This window comes from Ostrea edulis, chromosome 2, assembly GCF_947568905.1.
Source record: "Ostrea edulis chromosome 2, xbOstEdul1.1, whole genome shotgun sequence".
Classification (NCBI taxonomy): domain Eukaryota; kingdom Metazoa; phylum Mollusca; class Bivalvia; order Ostreida; family Ostreidae; genus Ostrea; species Ostrea edulis.
In genome coordinates this window covers 13282126-13305008 of record NC_079165.1, presented here as the reverse complement: position 1 = coordinate 13305008, position 22883 = coordinate 13282126, and the positions used below count along the sequence as shown (strand labels likewise).

The following is a 22883-nucleotide window of genomic DNA, read 5'->3' as shown; positions in this document are numbered from 1 at the left end:
TGTAGGTGGAAAGGATAACGCTTTAGAGCCCAGAAACCATATTGCTACTTCAATGTCCAGTGCGCTTGACCTTTTGACCCCAAAATCAATAGGGAACATCTTCATCCCATGGGTAGTCCATATGTTTGATATGGTGACTGTAGGTGGAAAGGATAACGCTTTAGAGCCCAGAAACCATATTGCTACTTCAATGTCCAGTGCGCTTGACCTTTTGACCCCAAAATCAATAGGGAACATCTTCATCCCATGGGTAGTCCATATATATCATATGGTGACGGTAGGTGGAAAGGATAATGCTTTAGAGCCCGGAAACCATTGCGTCTACAGACGGACGGACGGACAGACGGACAACCCGATTCCAGTATACCCCCCCCAACTTGTTGCAGGGGGTATAAAGAGGCATCCTTGCTCATCATTACCATGCTATTAGTTTGTCTACTTAATACCCAGAGACAGAAAAGAAGATTTTCAAAGAATTTCTACACTTTCACTATATGACCAATAAAGCCCCACCCTAACACAAGAACCCCTGCCCCAGGGGCCATGAATTTCACAATTTTGGTAGAGGGCTCAACGCTCATTATAATTATGCCCACAGTTTGGCTTCTTGATGTCCAGGAGTAAAGAAGAAGATTTTTTAAAATTACACTCATTTTGATGGTTTTTGCTCCACCCCTCAGGCCCCAGGGGGGCAGGGACCACGAATTTCACAATTTTTGTTCCCCTCCACCCACAGATGCTATATGCCAAAATTGGTTGAAATTGGTTCAGGGGTTTCAGAGAAGAAGCTGAAAATGTTCAAATGTTAACGCACGACGCACGTCGCACGACGAACGACGACGGACAAAAACAGATAGCAATAGGTCACCTGAATGAATTCAGGTGACCTAAAAATAAGTAAGAAGAATTCCAATTTATCTTCCATGTGGCTAAGTACAATTATCATAGAATTTTAAAAAGTGACAAAGGCAATACTATATATATATAATTTTTTGTATTCACCTGAGGATGGATTAACAAAACAATACACATATACATTGCAATCTGTAAACACTAGGTTTATTCAGGAAATGTGGTATTAAAATACTTCATGACTAAAGTATACGTTGAATTTGTCTGTAGAAGTGATGAAGTATCATTAAATATTTTTAAATTAAATTTCCTGTTCTGTAAACGCTTTAGCATACTGAATATTCTCCAGTTCTCAAGAACTTTTTTTAAATTCATACTTTCCTGTATTCATCGCATGAGAGTCTATTAAAAATAAAGGTGAAGATAACGAACAGTGATCAATCTCATAACCCCTATAAGGTACACAAAACAGAGAGGCTAACACGGACCCCTATATATACCAGAGGTAGGATCAGATGCTTAGGATTGAGCATCCCCTGTCGACCGGTCACACCCACCGTGAGCTCTATATTTTGATCAGGTAAACAGAGTAATGCGTAGTCAAATACAGTGTGCCAGGAACATCCAAACAATCGGTATGAAACACGTCAGACAGCATTTAATCCAAAGATAGGTTGTATTGGCAAAGTAGGTCATTTTTACCATAGAATTTGTAAAATGCGATTGAGAACAATTCATGAGAAATCACATCTTCGTCAGGGATATCGTTTTTTATCACACAACAATACTTTTCCCAGGTTCATAGCAGGGCTTCCGAAAAACGATATGAAATCGTAGTACATGTTCATAATTATGCAAATAAGGTAGGTCAACCATGCATGCACCACAAAAACAAAACAACATGTCATCCTCTGAAATTGTTAACATTTACAGTAAAAGACCTTGTTGTTGTCACCACGGTTGTTCCAAGAGGATTGTGTGTCTTTATGAAGTGTAAATAATTTCAAGTTTCTTTAAGCAGTAACGTAGCGACGACGTCACAATCTAATTGAAAGCAAAAAAAATTTTGACACTCAGGTTGTGAAATAGACAGTAAATCAAAATGTGCGTTTATTGATAGTTGTATGATAAAAAGAATCTTACACTCGTGCTTATGACATATGACATTTATGAAATTCATTACCGGAATTGAATATTTCCCTCGCCAAGATTTGGGAAATATTAATTCCGGTAACTCATATCACAAGTTTCATATGCCATAAGCACTCGTTCAAGATCCTCTTTATAATATTCTGACCACCATTGTATTAACAAAACGGTAAAACAAATAATCATAAAATTAAATACTGCCACAAAACACTTTTTTCTAACTTAGAATTTAGAACAATTCGCTAAATCTTCTTAAATTACTAGAACAATATTAATTAAATGTAAAAGTAGATGAGTACACATTACATGTATATATATATATATATATATTGGTTGAATATGAATATCAGAACTTTACCAATGCACAAGGAAGATACTGATGGAACCCATCTGCCGAAAGCATCACAAGTAACATACTTGCTGTTGGCAAATCGGTATCCGGGTTTGCACTTAAATTCGCAAGTCTGACCAGGATATGGAACGCAGTCAGGCAACTCCACGTTCTGTGGAGTAATACAGCGAGACACTAAACAAAAAAAATGACAGGTGTAAGAAAGCAATATGGTGGTAATACTTCTCAGCGTATGTGTGTGTAATTCTTTAAGTGATTTATTATTTTTTGTGTAAAATTGACAAGACAGTAAACCTCCTTGACACGTGGTTTGGTCTGATTGTAGATCCACATTGTCCTGACACCCACATGTTCTTCCGAATGGCGTAGGAAAGCAGAATGTGCTGCAATTACCGTTCTTCCTCAAACAAGTTGTGCTCACTACAACATAGAACGCTTGGTTTAATCTGAATCAAGTCTAATACTATACATCTCATGAATTTTCCAGATGTTAATTTCCTTACCATCATTCATATCATCTGCATATATAGCAAGACTGTCAAGTCGACCAAGCTCTGGATGGTTTGACATAAAGGTAACTTTAGAACCTGTTTCTTTGTCCATTTTTGTAATCCGTCTGTGCGTGACGAAGCATATATATCAATAAAGTGCTATGCATATGAAAAAGTCTCAGTTCTATAAATACTATTTAGAAATCTTCAGATAATAAAGTTTAATTCATAAAACGACTGTATAGCGGGAATTTTGGCAGGTTGAACACTTGGCGAATTGAGGAAGAAAATGAATGTCAATATTTCACGATTGTATTAGCATGTTCAATATGAATATAGAAGGGTATAGACTTGATAATCATTAATTTGACAATTTGGAAAACATCACTTAATTTAGCCATTATTAATACTATGGCAATGAATAACCATGGATCATGCTATTTGTGATATATTAAGAATGATTATTTTAGTTATTGGGAGAGGGCCTACATAGGCTCTGCCTGTTGTCAAATCCTGTTGAGTTTCTCAGTAAAATATGTTTAAATAAATAAAACTATTTTAGTTATACGAACTGTCGATTCCATGCGGTGTAATACAGATAATGCTCATGTATCACAATATTCATTAAATGTGCTTCATTATCCGTCGTCAGAACTCGTCTGTTTCCGCCATTCAAATCAGAATACTCGATGCGGTTCTTTAGTCCATCCGTCCAGTAGAGTCTCTCAGCTACAAGAGAATTCTACACATTACACCACAGTATCTCGTTCAGGGATTACTGAAAAAACAACGATAATGCAGGAACTCATAGATTTGAGATGTATTTTCTTACATGTATAATCAATTGCAAGACCGTTCGGCCATCCAAGATCAGTTGTTGCGATATAGATTTTCGACGTTCCGTCCATATATGCTCTACCTATTTCAGTTATATTTCCAAACTCTGTCCAGTACAAGAAACTAAACATCGAAAAGGAAACCAAAAGAATTACATATTGCAACTTTGCCTTCATGATGCAACAATTATTGTAGTTATTACACACCTTCAGAAAGAAGAATTGAAAGTAAACAGGCTTATAGAATATATGTCCTCGTTCAATGTGGTTGTTATTTATCTAAACCCAGTCTTGTTTACGTAGATATTCTATGGAATTGTGTATTTATACGATCAAGTACTGCCAGTCGTGGACATACCCTTTTGATGGGTACAGCACAATTTCTCTTGGTCTGTGCAGGTTAGACAACAAAGTCTTATGAAGGGATATTTTTCGATGGACCACTCCAATATAACTCTGACTGGGGGTTGGTCCCACTGCGGTGTAGTAAATGATTCCTGTTGAATCGTCAATCGCCAAACGATCAGCATAAGCAAAACCTGTGAAAACGAAAGTTAGATGTGGGCGGTTTGAATCATATCAATTACAAAGTTTACCATTACTCGTATTAGTATTGTAAACATATCTAGAGCTTTATATAATCAACAAAATTACCCTAAAGCGCATTACATAAACAGCATACTAAATGAAAGAACAATAAATACATAAAAAAGACATAAATGATATTAAGCTGAAGTAACTAGGCAAAACTATATATTGTTGTTGTTTTTGTCTTTTTAAAGTTGCATCATACAATTTATTAGATAGACAGGTCGACAAAGGATGTTTACTCCTCTTAGGCACGTGATACCACCTCTGGTATATCCAGAGGTCCGGGTTTTACCAGATCTTTATGTTCTACTCCATATAGGAGTTATGAGATTGATCACTGTTCGTTATCTTCACCTTTACATTGGTCACTGTTCGTTATCTTCACTTTTTCATTAATAAAATTGAAAAGTTTAATGACTTTTGATCTCACTTTATAGCTATGGGGCCGGGGAGAACGCGTATGTGTATATGTATAATAGCATACCTGTTGTGTAGAATAGAGTCGTGTTCTGTCCATGTAGCGAAGTGGACATAATAGTTTTCGTCGTGGTATCGGAGTAGAAGATTTCCGTTGTTGTTTTATCAAATGCGATCCCGGGAACCGTCCTTATACTTATTGGTAATTTAACCAGATTCCCCGTGCTAATGTCGATCTGTAGGATTCTTCCGTGTGAGTAATCCGCGACCAGAATGAAATTGGTCGAGAACACGCCTACAAAATGCAACAAAACATATAATTTTCTATTAATGGATTTTAATTATTTTGAACATACTTTTTCACATTTTTCATAATTTACAAAGAAGGATAAAAACATGACAACAATGTCTGAAAAGTGGGATACTAAACTTAATTATTACTCACTACTGTCACATGTTTTCAAATCTGATTGAAGCTGAAGACCAAGGTCGCATTCACATTTCCGCCCGCTCCGTGTCGGTATACATATATCTTCACAACCACCGTTCAGGACATAACAACTACCTGTAATTGAAGACGTGATAAATGTATTTGTCACATACTTACAGTGGTTTCTTTTGTTGTTCAGGAATTGTATCTGGTTATCATCAATAGGGTTTTGTTGTCGCATATGTAATAAAACGAGCTCACCCCACCTTGTTATCGCATGGGCGGTACTAACATCAGAATTACACAGTAGAAACAAGACAGGGATAATTCAGTTTTGGTGAAGTTACTTTTGCTGTTTCACGGGCGAAGCGTGTGCCGATCGATGTCTGGGGCGTTGAAACAGACGCGAAGTATTATGTAACAAATACATGTATACACATACCTGTGACCGTTTTTGCAGTCAGTAATGTTAAATAGTTTTCTCTCTCTCTCTCTCTCTCTCTCTCTCTCTCTCTCATTTTATAAAGAGTTTGCTAATGCAAGTCTTGAATCCTTTTCCCACTTCAATACTTGTGTTATGTGATAGATACTGCCAGGGATAATCCGTTTTCGTTAAAGACCAAAAAAAAAAAAAAAAACACCTTACGGTTGCTCCACGGATCACTGAATGTGGGCGGAGCTTATCCATGGTCAATGTTATTTACCTGGAATTTACCTGGCCAAGAGATAGTTGTTGTGTATATTGTTATGATATACTCAGGAAATTTCTCAGGTTATTACAAATTATGCTTAGTGTTTTGATTTGTGCAAAAAAAAAATTGAAATTTCTACCTACATGCATACCACATTTCTATTTCCCGTAAACCTTCAAACTTGGTCATATCTATGTATTGCAAATGACACGTTTAGCCCATTTCTAAACCTTTGCTTTTTAAAACTTCTAATTAAATTGTTATATATCGTATATAAATAATTTCCTAAATATAATATTATCCGGCGTTTTCCGGGCACTTCCTGTTGTCCTGGGAGTTCGCGGTGTCGTGGGTGTAGTAGGTAAAATATCCATGTTTCGAGAGAATGAATAAATCCAAGTAGATCTGTGTACATGTACAACCAAATGAAGAATGATCAAGATACCCCTCAATATAGACCGTCTGTAGGGTTTCTGTAGCTGTAGTGTGTGCGTAATGGTGGTATCCCAAACAGAAGCTGACACGATGTCTACTCCCTCTCTCTCTTTCTCTCTCTCTCTCTCTCTCTCTCTCTCTCTCTGGTTTCTGTGGACGTAGTGTTTGTGTAACGATGACATCCCAAACAGAAGCTGACACGAAATCTACACCCCTTCCTCTCTCTCTCTTTAGGGTTTCTGTGGACGTAGTGTTTGTGTAACGATGGTATCCCAAACAGAAGTTGGCACATAGCTAGTCTACCCCCCCCCCGCCCCTTCTCTCTCTCCCTTACTCTCAATCATTGACTAAATGAGTAATTATTGTCATACGTATGCAACATGCCATATTATTTCATCTATATTATTGCTACAGTTTTACACATTTCTCTCTCTTTCTCTCTCTCTCTCTCTTTATGAATATAAAACCGTGATAAATTATAAATAGCTCAATCTCTCTCTCTCTCTCTCTCTCTCTCTCTCTCTCTCTCTTTATAAATATAAAACCGTGATAAATTATAAATAGAAATATCTCAATAGCTCTCTCTCTCTCTCTCTCTCTCTCTCTCTCTCTCTCTCTCTCTCTCTCTATATATATATATATATATATATATATAAAGCCGTGATAAATTATAAATAGAAATATCTCAGTAACACTCTCTCTCTCTCTCTCTCTCTCTCTCTCTCTCTCTCTCTCTCTCTCTCTCTCTCTCTCTCTCAATATAAAGCCCTGATAAATTATAAATAGAAATATCTCAATAACTCATTTATGCTTTTTTACTATTGTTTGAATTTATAATCCATGTGGTATCTCAAACAGAAGCTGTTTTACGGGTAAAGCGTGCGCCGATTGATGATGGGTGTTGAAGCAGACAGGAATTATTATGTAACAGATATACACATACCTGTGACCGTGTTTTGTTAAAGTCAGTATTTGTTAACTCTCTCTCTCTCTCTCTCTCTCTCTCTCTCTCTCTCTCTCTCATTTCATAGTTTGCTAATGCAAGTCTTTAATACATTCCCTACTTTAATATTTGTGTTATACAAGTTTTCTTAAAACAGTTGTACAAAATACATGTATATAATTAAATTCCTGAAAAATCATTTATGAAGCCACCAATATGTGATTGATACTTACAGGGATAATCAATTTTCGTTAAGTTAGTTTTGCTGTTTTACGGGTAAAGAGTATTGAATTTTATATACACATGCATCTATGGCAATCTACCATTGTATTGAATGTATGGTTCAATAATGTAAAATGAGAAGCTTTTGAAATATGTGACAAGTCGGTTATCTTCTAGCATCCTCGTAAAATTCACATTATCAAGAGGTGGGCGGTCCTTCTCTCACTCGTGCGCTCCGCGCACTCGTGACAGAAGACCTGTCCGCCCATCTATTTGATAATGTGAATATTACTCGGATGCTAGAAGATAGCCATTACGTAGCTGCGATAACGCCAGACTTGAATGATGATATTATGTCATAATATAGCGGTAGTCTCGTGGTTAGAGCGATCGGTTTGAGATCTCGGTTCGATCATTCATTGATTCCTAGACGCAGACATTTAAAATCGGCAATGAATGTTATTCCGCCAGTCATTATTGAATGTGAATATCACGATCCTTTCAAATACGATACAGTGAACGTAAATATCTTGTCACGGAAGGCATTGGCACAATTATGAACCAAGCTACTACTTCTTTAAGTGTCATGTATAGGTCTACATCTGTGACACTTCCGTTTAAGCCGGTATCATCTTTATATACGTGAAAATATTTCGAATGGGGCGCAAAATAACAAACAAACACTCCCGCTACCAAAATTAATTTATTCTATCATTACCGGTCATCAGGAATCCTTGAAATGAATTAGATCATTAGAATGAGCAACATGAGAAGATAGATTTCTACAATGGCGTGCATTTATATAAAACTTACTTAACATACACTTGACGAGGAGCCTTTTAACTCATCACCTTTCAATTTGCACACTTACGACGATGGTGAAGATTTGTAGTGCAGACTGCCCAGATGCACACTTATACATTTGAGAGGCATTTATATAATAATGTCCTATACAATCTCCTGTGTATTTTGTAATAAGCTCAAAGATCAAGTACACTCAGCGTGTTGGATTTACTCTGACTAATATAACTGAAATTGATCGTGAGATGTGTATAGTGAAAAAGAAGAAAATCGCGTGCTTGTGTAAATTTTGTTGATTTTGGGATCTGAAGAACAAACTGAAGCATCAGAGTAAAAGGGTAATAAAGCTCTGTTTAAGGACATTGCACGCCATACTCTCATGCGAGAAAATGCAACTTATATTGACTTATTCTGAAGGACATGAACCTCTAGATTAGTAAGACTTATTCTGAAGAAAATGAACCTCTATATTTGTAAAACTTTACATTGCCAATCTTTTGTGAATATAATGAACCACTAGATTTGTAAGACTTTATATTGCCAATCTTTTGTGAATATAATGAACCACTAGATTTGTAAGACTTTATATTGCCAATCTTTTGTGAATATAATGAACCACTAGATATGTAAGACTTTATATTGCCAATCTGTTGTGAATATAATGAACCACTAGATTTGTAAGACTTTATATTGCCAATCAGTTGTGAATATAATGAACCACTAGATTTGTAAGACTTTATATTGCCAATCTGTTGTGAATATAATGAACCACTAGATTTGTAAGACTTTATATTTATATGGGATGATAATTCTGATGAGAAGTTTTGTTTAGCACTTAGTAGCACTGAATTAAGCAAGAAATTAAATTATTTTGTGAATGATCAAATTATTGAAAACACACAAGATTCAATAGACAAAGCCTGTGATGATTTGACATCCATTATACTATCTGCAGCTAAACAATCTCTGAAAGAGAAAAGAAATGTGTCCAGCAATAAAAACACACACATTAAAAAAACCAAAAATTGGTTTGATAACGACTTATTTAAGAAAAGAAAAGATCTATTACAATGTGCAGAAATTTTTGCTAAATACCCGAAAGATCCTTTGGTTCGAGGACACTTCTTTAAACTTGGGAGAAACTATGCAAAACTTAGGAAATTTAAATGTAGACAGTTCAAAAACAGCATGCTTGAAAAGATTGATGAACTGCATGATAATAATCCGAAAATGTTTTGGGAATTAATAAAGAAACTCTCAGATGAGAAAGTGGATGACCAAGGATCCCAAATATCTTCTAAAGATTGGCTACACCATTTCATTATGTTAAATACTGTTACAGATTCTTTCAAATCTCGCATTGCTAGTTTGGATGAACAAGTATCTAAACTTGAATCTAAAGCATGTTTTAATGAATTAGACTTTAGGATTTCTAAAACAGAAATCTCTGAAACAATATGTAAATTAAAATGTAACAAATCTCCAGGATTAGAAAGAATAACTAATCACATGCTGAAACATGGACAAACCGCACTTACATGTACACGACACGAGTTTTATACACCCCACCGTGGAAAGACCACGGTGGAAAATCCACGGAAATACACCGTGTCCTCTGTGTTCCACGGTGTGTGTTATTTGCGAATACACACAGCTGCTAAGAGCTTTGTTCTGGCCACGGGCGCCTTGCGGGAGATGTGAAAATGTGCCGCAGGCCAAATAATCAAGATAAGGGTGGAATTTTAAGAAAAGAAAAAATGATACTTATATTGTTTTTCAGCATATTGAGCCGATTCCAACGATACCAAACACTATATATTATGTTTTTAAGAAAACCTGGTTTTGACTTTTTTTCTTTTAGTCTTCTTTCTTCATTAAAATATTCTTAAATCCTATGTTTAAATAATGCGTACTTGCAGGCAATTCCTGTTTTGAATGTGAATTAGTATATTCAGTAAATGAAAAACATACATGTACAACATGTGATAGGGATATTTAATAATTACCGATGTGCTCTCTCTCTCTCTCTCTCTCTCTCTCTCTCTCTGTGTGTGTGTGTGTGTGTGTGTGTGTGTGTGTGACAAATGTGCTGTTTAACATAATTACCTCCATCATATTGTGTTGATATGTATCTTCACAAATATAACGTGATCCAATATAGAAATTAGAGCATTGTCGATGATTAACAAATTGGAATTAATTTATTACGTAATTAATAGAAGCAAAAATACAAACCATCGAATGATTTATTTTTAAAATCCCGAGTTAATTACATTTGACCGAGACTTATGTTCGATGTACTTTGATAGAGGTTTTCATTAAAATAAATGTCCATAGGGAGTGTCTGGATAATGCAATGATTTTTGTATAATAAGTATATACCATGCAAATTCCTAGGGTCTTTCTCACAGTATAACTAAATTACGATTAGCTAGTTTGGGTTTTGACTTCTCATGAAAAGTGTTAAATATATTGGGTCGGCGCGATATCAGATCTAGTCTAAGATCACGAGTATCTTACGCCGACCCAATATATTTCATACTTTCCGCAAGAAGCTAAGCACTTCAGTTGATTTCAAATACACGGATTAGCTGACCCCCATTGTTCTACTGAGGCGAAAACCCCTTCGAATTTGCATGGAATGTACAAGTTATACACAGGTCATTGTTATAGTCATACATCATAGTACCGCTAATCCGACAAACATTTTTTTTTTATTTTGAATGAGTTGTTGAATGACGAAGTATGACCAAACTGCAGATTGAACTTTATAGAGCCCCGTGCTAACATTACTTATATTTTTCAATGTATCAGAAGGGGTATGTTGCCGGTTAAGTTGTATAAATTTCTTGACAAGCAATAAAATAACAACAAAAATGGTGCTTAAATTTTCCGATTACGAAAACCTTTCAAGTTTTCAAAGTACACCCTCTCCGATTCTACATGCTTGTATCAACATTTAAGGATGTAAATCCTCGGTGTCAAATGCAACTAGTTCACGAAAGAAAAAAAAACTAATATAAATATAAACAGAAATGACTTAACGATTATTTGCTTTTATTCATATACGCTATCGATTATTAAAATCTTTAATTTAATCTTTAGATGCATTAGATAATGAAAGCAAGAGAGAGAGAGAGAGAGAGAGAGCATTGGTAATCATTGATTATAATATTCATGAATGTATGCAGATACGGGAAGTTTAATACGTTCAGTATAAATCTTGAAAGTACAATTTCTTTCTGATTAATTATCCATCTCCTTTCATTCTGATATTTTTTTTATTTCCCATTTTGTTTTCTTTACATGTTAAATTTTTCGGCTGGTTCGGGTTAGGACTAATGAATGAGTACCCCCCCCCCCCCCCCTTCTAAAACGATGTTACGTGCTTAGCTGTCTATCTCCCTCTCAGTCAAAAATAAAATAAATGCATGCTATATATACTGCAACATCATTGGATTTACTGGATAATTCTTCGATTGCACCTTCATAATACATGTTAATGCAAGCGGACTATCTAGGCTTCTTTTTTTTTTCATCTTCGTTAGCCGAGATTATTCGTGCACGAAGGCACAGTTGACTCAAAACCCATTGCTAGCGGATATTAGATGAATTTTACCCCCGCATTATGTTATAACTGACCAAAACCTAGTACGTTTGTTTTACAACTTTCATTCAGAAGACGCGCAAGTTATTGAGTTATTGAATAAACGAGAAAACGTCTGCATTTTTATTTCAATCGTTGTCAACTCTTTACTTTGTGATATTTCAAGACTACATGTACTCAATTCAATTTATTGGATCTCATCACCATTATGCAATGGTATACAAAAATATAAAGACAAATAGCTGTTATATATACATTTAGTAAATAATACATGCGTGTAATAAAGTATTTATCAAGTTAGAAAAAAAACCCTTAAAAACCGTGTTATGATCAATGTGAAGTATGGGCATTCTAATGAAATTTTCTTAATGAAAGTACGGAGTTTTCTAAAGGTTTGTTTAAAAGTAAAGATAGTTTTAATATTTATTTGTTTAAGTGATAAAAATTTGATTCTTTGCTCACATTGCTTCACAGTTGAGTACATAATGAAATTCATATCCAATGTAATCATGTACATGTATATATCTGACCTTAATCACATATTCCTAATTACGATGAAAACTTTACGTAAAAATAAGCTATTGCTTATGGTACACATTTCTTTGAACTGCTGTTTATCAAATTGAAATTACTGGCATGTGATTGTCGTTGTTCATGACCCTTCTTTTATTTGGTGAAATTGTGCTGCACGTGCCGTGAAACAATGTACCGACGAGTGGTAGGAATAACACAGGTGTTTATATACAGGATGTAGAGAATTTGGGCGTTTCATAAAAAGGTGTGAACGTCTGCAGGGAAGTCTACATACTGATATGAACCGAAAACACCAACGTATCATTAAACAACAATTACAAGAAATGAATGATTTACAGCTAATTTCTAAATAAGTAATGGGGTGAGGGCATGTATGCTGGCCAAGCGAAAAGGGTTTTTGGGTGAATCATTTCGGAAATTATTTCTTTGTTTTATCACACGGAGGTACACGGTGGAATCGACGGAGGTACAGGTGACATCCACGGAGATGCGCGGTGACATCCACGGAGATCCTCCGTGGACTTCAATGTCTAGCTCGCGCGGAAAAATAGGACTTCAAAGGTGCCGACAATTTTAAAGGTCCACCGTGTTAGGGACAAATTTGTTCCACCGCGTTGCGTGGAACACGCATAAAACTCGTGTCGTGTACATGTATCGATAGCTTACATAAACTATTTAATAGCTGTTTAGTGGGAGGTATTTATCCTAATCAATGGTCATAAGGTATTATAACTTTACTACATAAGTCTGGTGATGCTCACGACCCAAACAATTATCGTGGAATAACCATAACTAGTGCAATAGGTAAATTATTAAATAGTATCCTCAATAGGAGGTTAGAAAAATTTCTTGAAAAGCATAAAATAATTAATGAATGCCAGATTGGTTTCACAAAATCTGCAAGGACATCAGACCACATGTTTATTCTTAAAAATAGCATTGAAACTTATTGCCATAATAAAGAGGGGCGAGTATATGCTTGTTTTGTAGATTTTAGAAAAGCATTTGATACTGTCATACACTCGGGTATCAAATACAAACTACTCAAATTATGTGTTGGAACCCAATTTTATATGCTTATTAAAAGTATGTACAACAATAGTAAATCATGATTAAGATAAAGTCATCATACAGACTTTTTCCAAATTAAACGCGGTGTAAAACAGGGAGACAACCTCAGTCCCAACTTGCTTAATATATTTATCAATGATTTACCAGAGTACTTCAAAGATGCAAGTGACCCAATAGTTCTAAACAATAAAATAATACACTGTTTAATGTATGCAGATGATGTAATATTACTGTCACACTCAGCAGTTGGTTTACAATGTAACCTTGATAAATTGCAAAAATTCTGTTCTGATTGGTGCTTGAAAGTCAATATTGATAAAACTAAAGTTTTAATCTTTAACAAGGCAGGAAGATTTCTCAAGCAAAATTTTATTTTGGAGAAAAGGGAAATACAGTGTGTCCCCTCTTACAGATATTTGGGAATATATTTCAATACAGCTGGAAATTTTTCTAATGCTCAAGAGGATCTGTACAAAAAGGTAATGAAAGCATATTTCAAACTACATAAAGATTTTTTATCATTACAACCTAGCATTAAAACATCCCTTCATGTCTATGATCACACAATCAAGCCAATTTTATTCTACGGCAGTGAGATTTGGGGAATTTTTAATCGCCCTTCTTTTTTCAATCGCAATGATATCTCCTTACATGATTTTTACTCTCAATTAAAATGTGAAAACCTGCATGTAAAATTCTGTAAATTTATTCTAGGTCTTCATAGAAAAAGCTCAAACTTTGCAACACTATCCGAACTTGGCAGGTTTCCACTACATTTTGATGTAGTGAAAAATATAATAAAATATGTAAACAGATTAGAAAATCTGGGTACTTCTTCTGTACTAAATGCTGCATATATGCAAAGTAAGCATAATGCTTGTACATTAAAATCGCAATCATGGTATGGTGTGGTGCAAAAGTTATTTGGAATTGTTGGAATTAGAAACAATCATATTGCAATCAATAACCTATCATTTTTTAAGAAAAAAATGCAAGGAATTGTTATGCAATCATTATTTGAAAGAATGGGGACATATCAGAAGTTTACAATATGGAAAACTTGAAACTTATGTTAAATTTAAAACTAATTTTGTTTTTGAAAACTACTTAACACTCTTACCACCTGCACAACGTAAAGCACTTGCAAGATTACGTACATCAGCGCACAATTTACCAGTAGAACGAGGTCGTTATTCAGGAATCCCTTGACATTTAAGATTTTGCACAAAGTGTTCTTCTTGTAGAATTGGTGATGAAATTCATCTAATTTTTGAATGTTTAACTTATAACTCACTCAGGAAGAACATGTATGAAATTATAAAACAACAATGTGAACATTTTTCCAGTCTTGACAACATGAATAGATTAATATGGTTACTCAATTGTGAAAATACTGATGTACTTGTAGCCCTTTGCGATTTGATTAAAGAAGCAATATAAATTGAAACATGCGAAAGTTCAAACCAATATGTTTATACATAATTATGCACTCCTTGTAACCATGACATGTTGACTTAGTACCAATGCACCGTCCCGTGGTATCTTTTGCATTACATTCAATCATATGTACTTGTACTACGTGCCTATTACTATTATGTGTCATTGCATATATTGTTATTATTTTCTTCCTGTGTGCATTCCTGACTGTTTTGCATTAGGATACACGGTGGTATTTACATATATTACATCAAGTAATGTCTCATGTTATGTACATTGTCTAAGCTCATACTACTAGTATTACTGTATATTATGTGTGAACCATATGAAACCATATTGCACATATGCACTCATTATAAACATAACATGTGGATCTAGTACCAATGCACCGTCCCGTGGTATCTTTTGCATTACAGTGGAGTTAATCATATGTACTTATACTACCTTTACTACTATTACATGTAGAGTTGTTATGTACATGTATATATATATAGACATCTATATATATATATATATTTTTCTATGTGTATTTCTGACTGTTTTGCATTAGGATACACGGTAGTACTTACATATAATACAAATAAGTATTATCATGTTCAAATGTCTCGTGTATGAACATTGCTCATACTAATAGTGCATATTTTACTCTTGTTTTGTTTTTCTTTTTATCGTCATTGCACATTGAAATGTTAACAATCATGTATGCTGTATGCCCGAGAGGGCCTAATTTGGAAATAAATCATATTCTATTCTATTGTCATTCTTTTGTGAATATAATGAACCACTAAATTTGCAAGACTATATATTGCCAATCTTTTGTGAATAAAATGAACCTCTTCTGTCCTGTTGTAGAGAAGAATCGTACACGGTGACTTCTTTTGCGTTTTCTACTGCATTCACATCAACCTCCTTAGTCAATGCTGATTTTCTGGCAAAATGAAGTTTGTTCCCAAATATCCAACCAAAGAAATCCTACAACAATTATAAGTTTATAAGCGTGTATAAGAAGTTTTTGCTGAGTGTTTGGTACTGTGCTAATGAATCTACAAAATTCAAATAATATGTATGATGGTTGTTTTCTGGAGAAGTTTTAACTTTCATGTAGTTGAAGGGAATGTGAAATAATCCAGTCTATATAAAGAAAATGGTTTAGATATTTTCATTGTACTTGTATGCAAATATATATAACTCGATAAATTTTCAAATCGCAGAAATTCCTTCCCTTGCGTCACTAACAGAAAGGACTTATCAATTATGATTAATTGTGTATCCTTATAGCAAATAATTGAATTATATATAGCGCATTTGCCATGGCATTTACTATCATCTAGCAGTGTCTATAAGAACCCAATCTGTACCGTTTTATACGTTCTACTATTTTCTCAAATATTGAGCATGTATCTTTACTTTTGCTTGCAACCAAATCATAGTAAGGATTATACAGCCAGGGGAGTTAATGCAGCATGCATCTTTATTGACCCCTCTCTATTTGTCCTCTTTATTTGGACAATATATTCGTGTCTATGCAGACAGTCAATTATACACCAGTTTTAATTCGCTCCATGCTGATTTCCCTCCAAGATTTTGAATGTCGATACACATGAATGCATTGTTTACCCAGTGTTTGAGTCAAGCTATAATTTTATTTTAATAATGATAAAGGAATTTTTTTTTAAATCAGAAAATGTAAACCTTATATGCAAATGCCTGCGTTGCACCAACTGCGATGATGTGGCTTTTAATGTCAGATCCATTGACCATACAGCTTTTAATAATTGTACCATCAAGCCAGTATATTCTGAAAAGATTAATAAAACTGTGTATAATACATGTATATATATCAGATTTAAGATTGTAAATCCTTCGAAAATTTAGTGAGTGCATTTTAGTTACGGCTTGGGTAACTGCCTAGTTTAACATCCATTTCTAAAGACTAAATTTCAATGACTATTTCTTATAGTATCCCAGAAATGTCATAAAATTTTGCTGAGTTTTCAACCAAAAATCAAGCTTCACACTTACACATTAGACGATACCACACTTTACCACCGATCCATTGAGAATGCAGAAGTAATAAGATTACCCAAACGTTATAAAGTTAGGAAAATTGACACTTAAGAAGATATGTCATTATGTTGCTAAACTCCATATCGCTACAATGTAAGTCAATTTTCTTCAGTTAATATATATTGTACCAAAGAAAAGTCTTATCTTTATTGCCACGTGACATTTTCCCCTCGATACTACTTTATACCTCGTGACGTACTTTTTAATGTAAAACTTATACGGTACCAATTTTGATGCACCAGATGCGCATTTCGACAAATAATGTCTCTTCAGTGATGCTCAACGGAAATGTTTGAAATCCGAAATAACTATGAAGTTTTAGAGCTAAATATAGCCAAAATCAGCGTGCCAAAAAGTGGAACCAAATTCGTTCTAGGATAAGAGTTATGCATGAGGGAGATAATCCTTGATTTTGAAATGAATTTCTAAATTGTATAACAGCAATTAAATATGCATCCGTATTTAATGTGACGTCATATAGTGTGAAGTACAATGAGGTATATTTCTGTAGAGCGCTGTGGTTTTTCGATGCGAAGTTTACCAGGATGATATAAATCATCAAAATTGATACTTTAAAAATTAACTAATTTAAAAATATAATATGTTAGGCTGAATGTTGTCTAACGTGGTTCATATCTATTGTTACGCCTTATACGTATTGTGACTACTTCGTTTACCTGGACATAGAGGGTCCAATACGGGTGTGACTCATCAACACGGGATCTTTACTCCTCTTAGGAGCCTGATACAACATCTAGTATATCCAGGGGTCCGTGTGTGTCCTACTCTTGATTTTGAATTCTTTGCCGGATTAATGAGAATACCCACTGTTCGTTACTTGAATTCTATCATATTAATATGTAGCCAAAACCTATATCGCTACGTGGATGTTCATTAGTTACACAAAATTATAAGCATTTGATATACCAGAGAGGAACATCTCATATTACCACCTGATCGTATCAGTCATGTAACCCGATGTGTATACATTTCAAAGTTCCTTCAATATATTGCTTCTGCACAAGTGAAAATCTTATAGCATTCAAATATAAACAAGTTAGAGAGGCAAATCCACTGTCGTTAATATTGATCAAACATGCTCGGCATAACTCCCGTACTCTGACCGTCCCATGCCTGATTGGTGTACAACACTGTGCGACCGCACAATGCCGTCAGGAAAAATATGGACCCCTAGAAACTCCAGACATGGAATTAGTTGTTCAGAAAGATTTCGCATCCCCAGTTGAATTGTCACACCGACATCAATCCTTCTGTTTTGACATGGAGTAATTTGTAGTAAAACATCAGCATGAAAATAACACCTTAACAATTAGTACGAAACACGTGAGAAAACACTGGACCGATGACACACTGTGTTTGCAAATGATATCATTAGAATGATCGTAGAATGTGCAAACTGCAGTTTCTGAACTCCAATGTTGATGCTCCTGTAATCTCAACATATTTATCAGTAGCTTGCCCAGGTTTAGAACTTGATACAAACAGATGTGATATTGCGTGTGCAATCAGTTGAAAGACTCCATACACATGATAATGGAATAGTACTACATAGACATTGGAGGTTGACGGTGACAAAATTGTAGTCATTCCATTCGTTATAAAGTTTAGTTGTTAGTTTACCGCTAATATCTTTGTTCAGTAAAACATTCAAATTTGAAAAGGATGTAGAAAACTTTGTATTGTTTTCTAGTTCGTTATGATATCACGTAATTCTAGGATGAAAACTTATCAAGAAGTGTTGATGGAAATACATCGTCAACACGATGTTTCCAAGATTTAAATCGTTTTTGCATTCTTGATGAATGATGGTAAACTTTTCACTGTCTTCCTTCAGTTTTTGCATAGAAGATACGAATTGAACGATTTTCATCATTGAAATATCTAATGCTAATCCATTCATTTTCCACAGAATTAGAAATTACCTGCTACTTGTGACGTCATAATGGAGAGAACTGGGATTGCCCATATTTGCAGACGACACAATGATTTTGGGAGTATCCCTGTTCCATGTCCCTCGCATTATAGACTTCCCTGATGATCCGGAAATCCAGAAAAGATACCTAAAGCGTATTCAAATATATTTATATCCAGATGGTTCTTTAGAATCGAAATTAAATCTTTTAGAATAGACAAAATATGATACTGGATAACTATGAAACAATGAAGGAGAAATCAATACTTGTATTACTTTGACGTTGAATTAGAGAATTAGCTTGTGAAACATTGTAAAATTTCAACAGACCCATTATGTGCATCCAACGTTAGTGAAACGGGCCGTTGAAGTCCAGAATAGATTGTTGAAATTGTTCGAGAATTCAGGGAGAAGGTCCTGATGCTAGACTGGTGAGGTTCAATCCATCCAAGAAGATTGGAAATCCAGTCAAAAATGAGATCTGCATGAATTGTTGAATTATATTCTATTAAATTTGATATAAAAAAAATCACAGATATCTTAAAGGACTATATTTCGATAAAAATGTACTTTTATGTTCGACTTCTCTATTCTACAGTTTCTGATTTCAATCCCAGCTCAACATATTCTTAAATTCATGGTTAAATCCTACATAAAGGCTAGGTCATAATTCCTTTGGTTTCAATTTCGGGCTTTGGATTACAACGAATAAAGAGAATATCATAATGCAATGAAATAAACTTCATTACAATATTTACGATTTAATCATGCGAATTTCAAGGTACTCAGTAGTATATGATGTCACAATGAAATAGTGCGCTGTGCCAGTGAGGACATTCGTTATCTCGCGGGAAAATGACATGATATATTAGAATTGTTCAATAATGCAATGGATTTTTCTCGCTATATCACACAGACAGTAAACATTACATGGTCATACAACCATTGCAATCGTAATTCCAACATTCACGCAAATGTACAAGTATAAAAAGGGTGGTGGTATGTATCATTGAATATTCAGCTGTACAAATAAAAGGGCCGGTATATCGAATCAGTCTGTATGGAATGATATATTGCACCACGATTGTCCTTGCGTCACACTTAACACACCAACGTCAACATGTGTATAACGAGACATTGGACTAGCAACCGTTATGAACAAATATGTGTCCCACAAATTTCTAAAACCTCTTTTAAAAAAGGGCAACCGCCGATCTAAACTAAATATTTAGGTATGTTTCAGACAATACGTGATTAGCTGTCATTATCTATCAATATCCTGCGGAAGAGTAAGTATTTATCATAATCTTAAGTTGTTAGCGCTCATGCGGTCTCAGATCGTTACATACATATTTCAATAATATATCCGGCAAGTGAAAATAACGAGCAGTTATCAATCTAATAAATACTATAAAGAATATAATTTACTATAAAGAAAAGTCATTAAAAGTATAACAAATACATCAGAGGTGGAATCGGATGTCTAGAAGGAGGTAGAATATAGCAAAACAGCTATGAACCCACATGCATTGTCATTTGCAGGATCCGAGCCAGGGTCGTTTGCAAAGGGGGTGGGGGTGCAAGTTGCTTCAAGTTATCTAAGCGATATGTTGTGACCAAGAGCATTAATTATCTTAATTTCCAAGATATTTTTATCACTTTGCAAGAGGTGTAAAGGAGAAAATAAACACAAACTGACGGAGTTTTTGTTCACATTTTAATGAATGCTCGCAGCGTTGTCCTGATATGAACGTATTTTTCGAGCCTCGAAACCAGCCTCATTCATAGTCGTGATGAATGTTGCCCAGAAATAGCAGATTATCATTATCAAGTCTGCCTCCACTTTTTCATTTCCAAAATCAAAAGCATGGTATGAATTCGCCATGTTGCAGAAGGTGCAGTTTTAAACTTAGTTGCAGGCGGTATTTAAAATCTTAAAACACCTGAACGGTATGTTTAATATTTGTTTTATTAATTGACGAAATGTGTGTCTGTTTACACAATAAATTCTTTATAGAAATTCTGATGTGTGTTTCTTTTTTATTTTCCTTCATTGCAGTGGCAGATCCAGGATTTCTGAAAGGGACACATATGAAAGTCAATTATTAGCCAAAATATGGAGCTATTTTGGGTGCCAATCTGGGATTTTACTCACATTATTTCTAAATTTATGACGATAACAGGAGGTGGCCTCATCTAAATCTGCTACCGCAATTCGTAAGCAAAGAGCCAGATGAAAGACATTTGAAGTGGTGATTGTATTCATACACAAGAAATTCTGAGCACGTGGCCGATTTCATGTCATCACAAATTGAATGTAAATTTCGTTAGTATTATCATAAAAGGAAACGCATTGGCAAATGTAAATATTGGGGTTGAAATAATATGCTTTGAAATCAGCATTCCGCATATTATATGGTCTTTACCATGATCAACTTTGCAAATAAAACCTTTCGTTGCTTAGAATCCGCGTGTTACGTGTTTCACTCACATTTTTAGGCGGTTCTTTGTATACTGATTTTGACTGCGGATGCCTTCCTTTATCTGATCAAGATATAAGGCTCATGGCGAGTGTGATAAATCAATAGGAGATTCTTACTCTTCCGGAGCACCTGATCACGTCTTTGATGTGTACAGGGGTCCGTGTTTGTCTTGCTATTGATTGATTGATATGAGATTTATAAATTGATGACTTTTTCATCCTTATTTTGAAAAAAGAACCTACCAAATAAGACAATATTCATACTTTAGGCAAACACTTTTCGGGACCTCCACAACACGTTTTATAATTTATACAACTAAGTTAACTTTCGATGCCATAACATTTTGCACTAGTGGAGAGACGATTAAACATCGTTATGTGAAGTGTGTAACATTAAAGTGGGAGTTCTAACGAACTCAAAGACATCCAGAATTTACACTTTGCTTTCCTACTCACTGTCTGGACATTGTTAGACAGTCTTGTGACTTTATGGCAAATACCATTGTTACCTAATTTACCGTATCCCGATAACTTTGATAATGCCGCACGATATTTCATGTGTTTTTACCTCTAGCGGATGACACGGATGCCAATTTTCTGATCTGCTTATTGACGATGTTTAATTCCTTTAATGCTCTATTTTTGCTGTCTATATAATAGATAACATGCAAATTGGCATCGACAGCAAAGGTCTCGATGAAGGAAGATGAAACGCTAAGATACGGAATCTGGCCACGTCTTCCATTGACGGAGAGCACGCTAAACAGGAAAAATGTTGTTGCATTATTTACGACGAAACCATCTTCGTTGATCCATGAACTTTCTGAGGAATGAACAAAACCAATCTTGAAATTCGTTGAAAATGAAAACAAATATAAGTAAACACGTCATTACATAATGAAGTAGATGTATTCCGTGTATCAGTCTATTAAACTTCACCAAATTTGATGAAAATGTGATAACCTACAGCAAGCATGGAATACTTTTTCAGTGATCAAGAATCTATGCTTCTATATCATATTCCATAACGCAAATGAAATTGCCATTTTACAAATCTCTGGATTTTTTCATTTAACAGAGAAATCATCTGAGTTACCTGTACACGTCAAGCTGTCTGTGGAGAGTCGGGAGCCTTCGGCACAGAGACACGTGGGGCCCGTAGGAGTGTTAACACACATATGTTGACAGCCTCGAGAAGAACACGGGTCTATACGAAAAAAAGTATACCTTTTCCTACATAACAATGTATACATGTACAAAGGAATCAATTACTAACGAATACTACATATTAGGCAATGCATACCAATTCCTCATCATTTTTTAAGTTCAATGATGATTCTGTTTTCAAGCTAAAAAAAAGTCAAGAAGTTATTTCTCACAATTCAACCTTTATCATTGATGGTAAGTTAGTTATAGCCGCAAAACTAAATAAAACTGAATACCTTTACGATATATCATAAACAATACAGGTGGCTGGATAACTTACTACATGTATAACAAACACACACTGTGCTAATTCACAATAAACAAAAATAAACAAA

At 34.9% G+C, this 22883-nt stretch overlaps 1 protein-coding gene across 1 annotated transcript in view; it reads right to left on the bottom strand.

Annotated features, from left to right (window-relative positions):
• Positions 1 to 22883, bottom strand: part of LOC125678559 (low-density lipoprotein receptor-related protein 4-like) — a 46812-nt gene that overhangs the window by 8985 nt on the left and 14944 nt on the right. Inside the window, exons 5-18 of the mRNA XM_048917114.2 lie at positions 22439 to 22549; positions 21911 to 22165; positions 19191 to 19341; positions 18871 to 19008; positions 16553 to 16658; positions 15694 to 15832; positions 5134 to 5253; positions 4756 to 4983; positions 4039 to 4219; positions 3677 to 3804; positions 3417 to 3573; positions 2857 to 2969; positions 2648 to 2773; positions 2360 to 2527 (exon numbers count right to left, since the gene is read on the bottom strand). Of these exons, the coding sequence (XP_048773071.2) occupies positions 2360 to 2527; positions 2648 to 2773; positions 2857 to 2969; positions 3417 to 3573; positions 3677 to 3804; positions 4039 to 4219; positions 4756 to 4983; positions 5134 to 5253; positions 15694 to 15832; positions 16553 to 16658; positions 18871 to 19008; positions 19191 to 19341; positions 21911 to 22165; positions 22439 to 22549 (2121 nt within the window). The remainder of the gene's footprint in view (positions 1 to 2359; positions 2528 to 2647; positions 2774 to 2856; positions 2970 to 3416; positions 3574 to 3676; positions 3805 to 4038; positions 4220 to 4755; positions 4984 to 5133; positions 5254 to 15693; positions 15833 to 16552; positions 16659 to 18870; positions 19009 to 19190; positions 19342 to 21910; positions 22166 to 22438; positions 22550 to 22883) is intronic.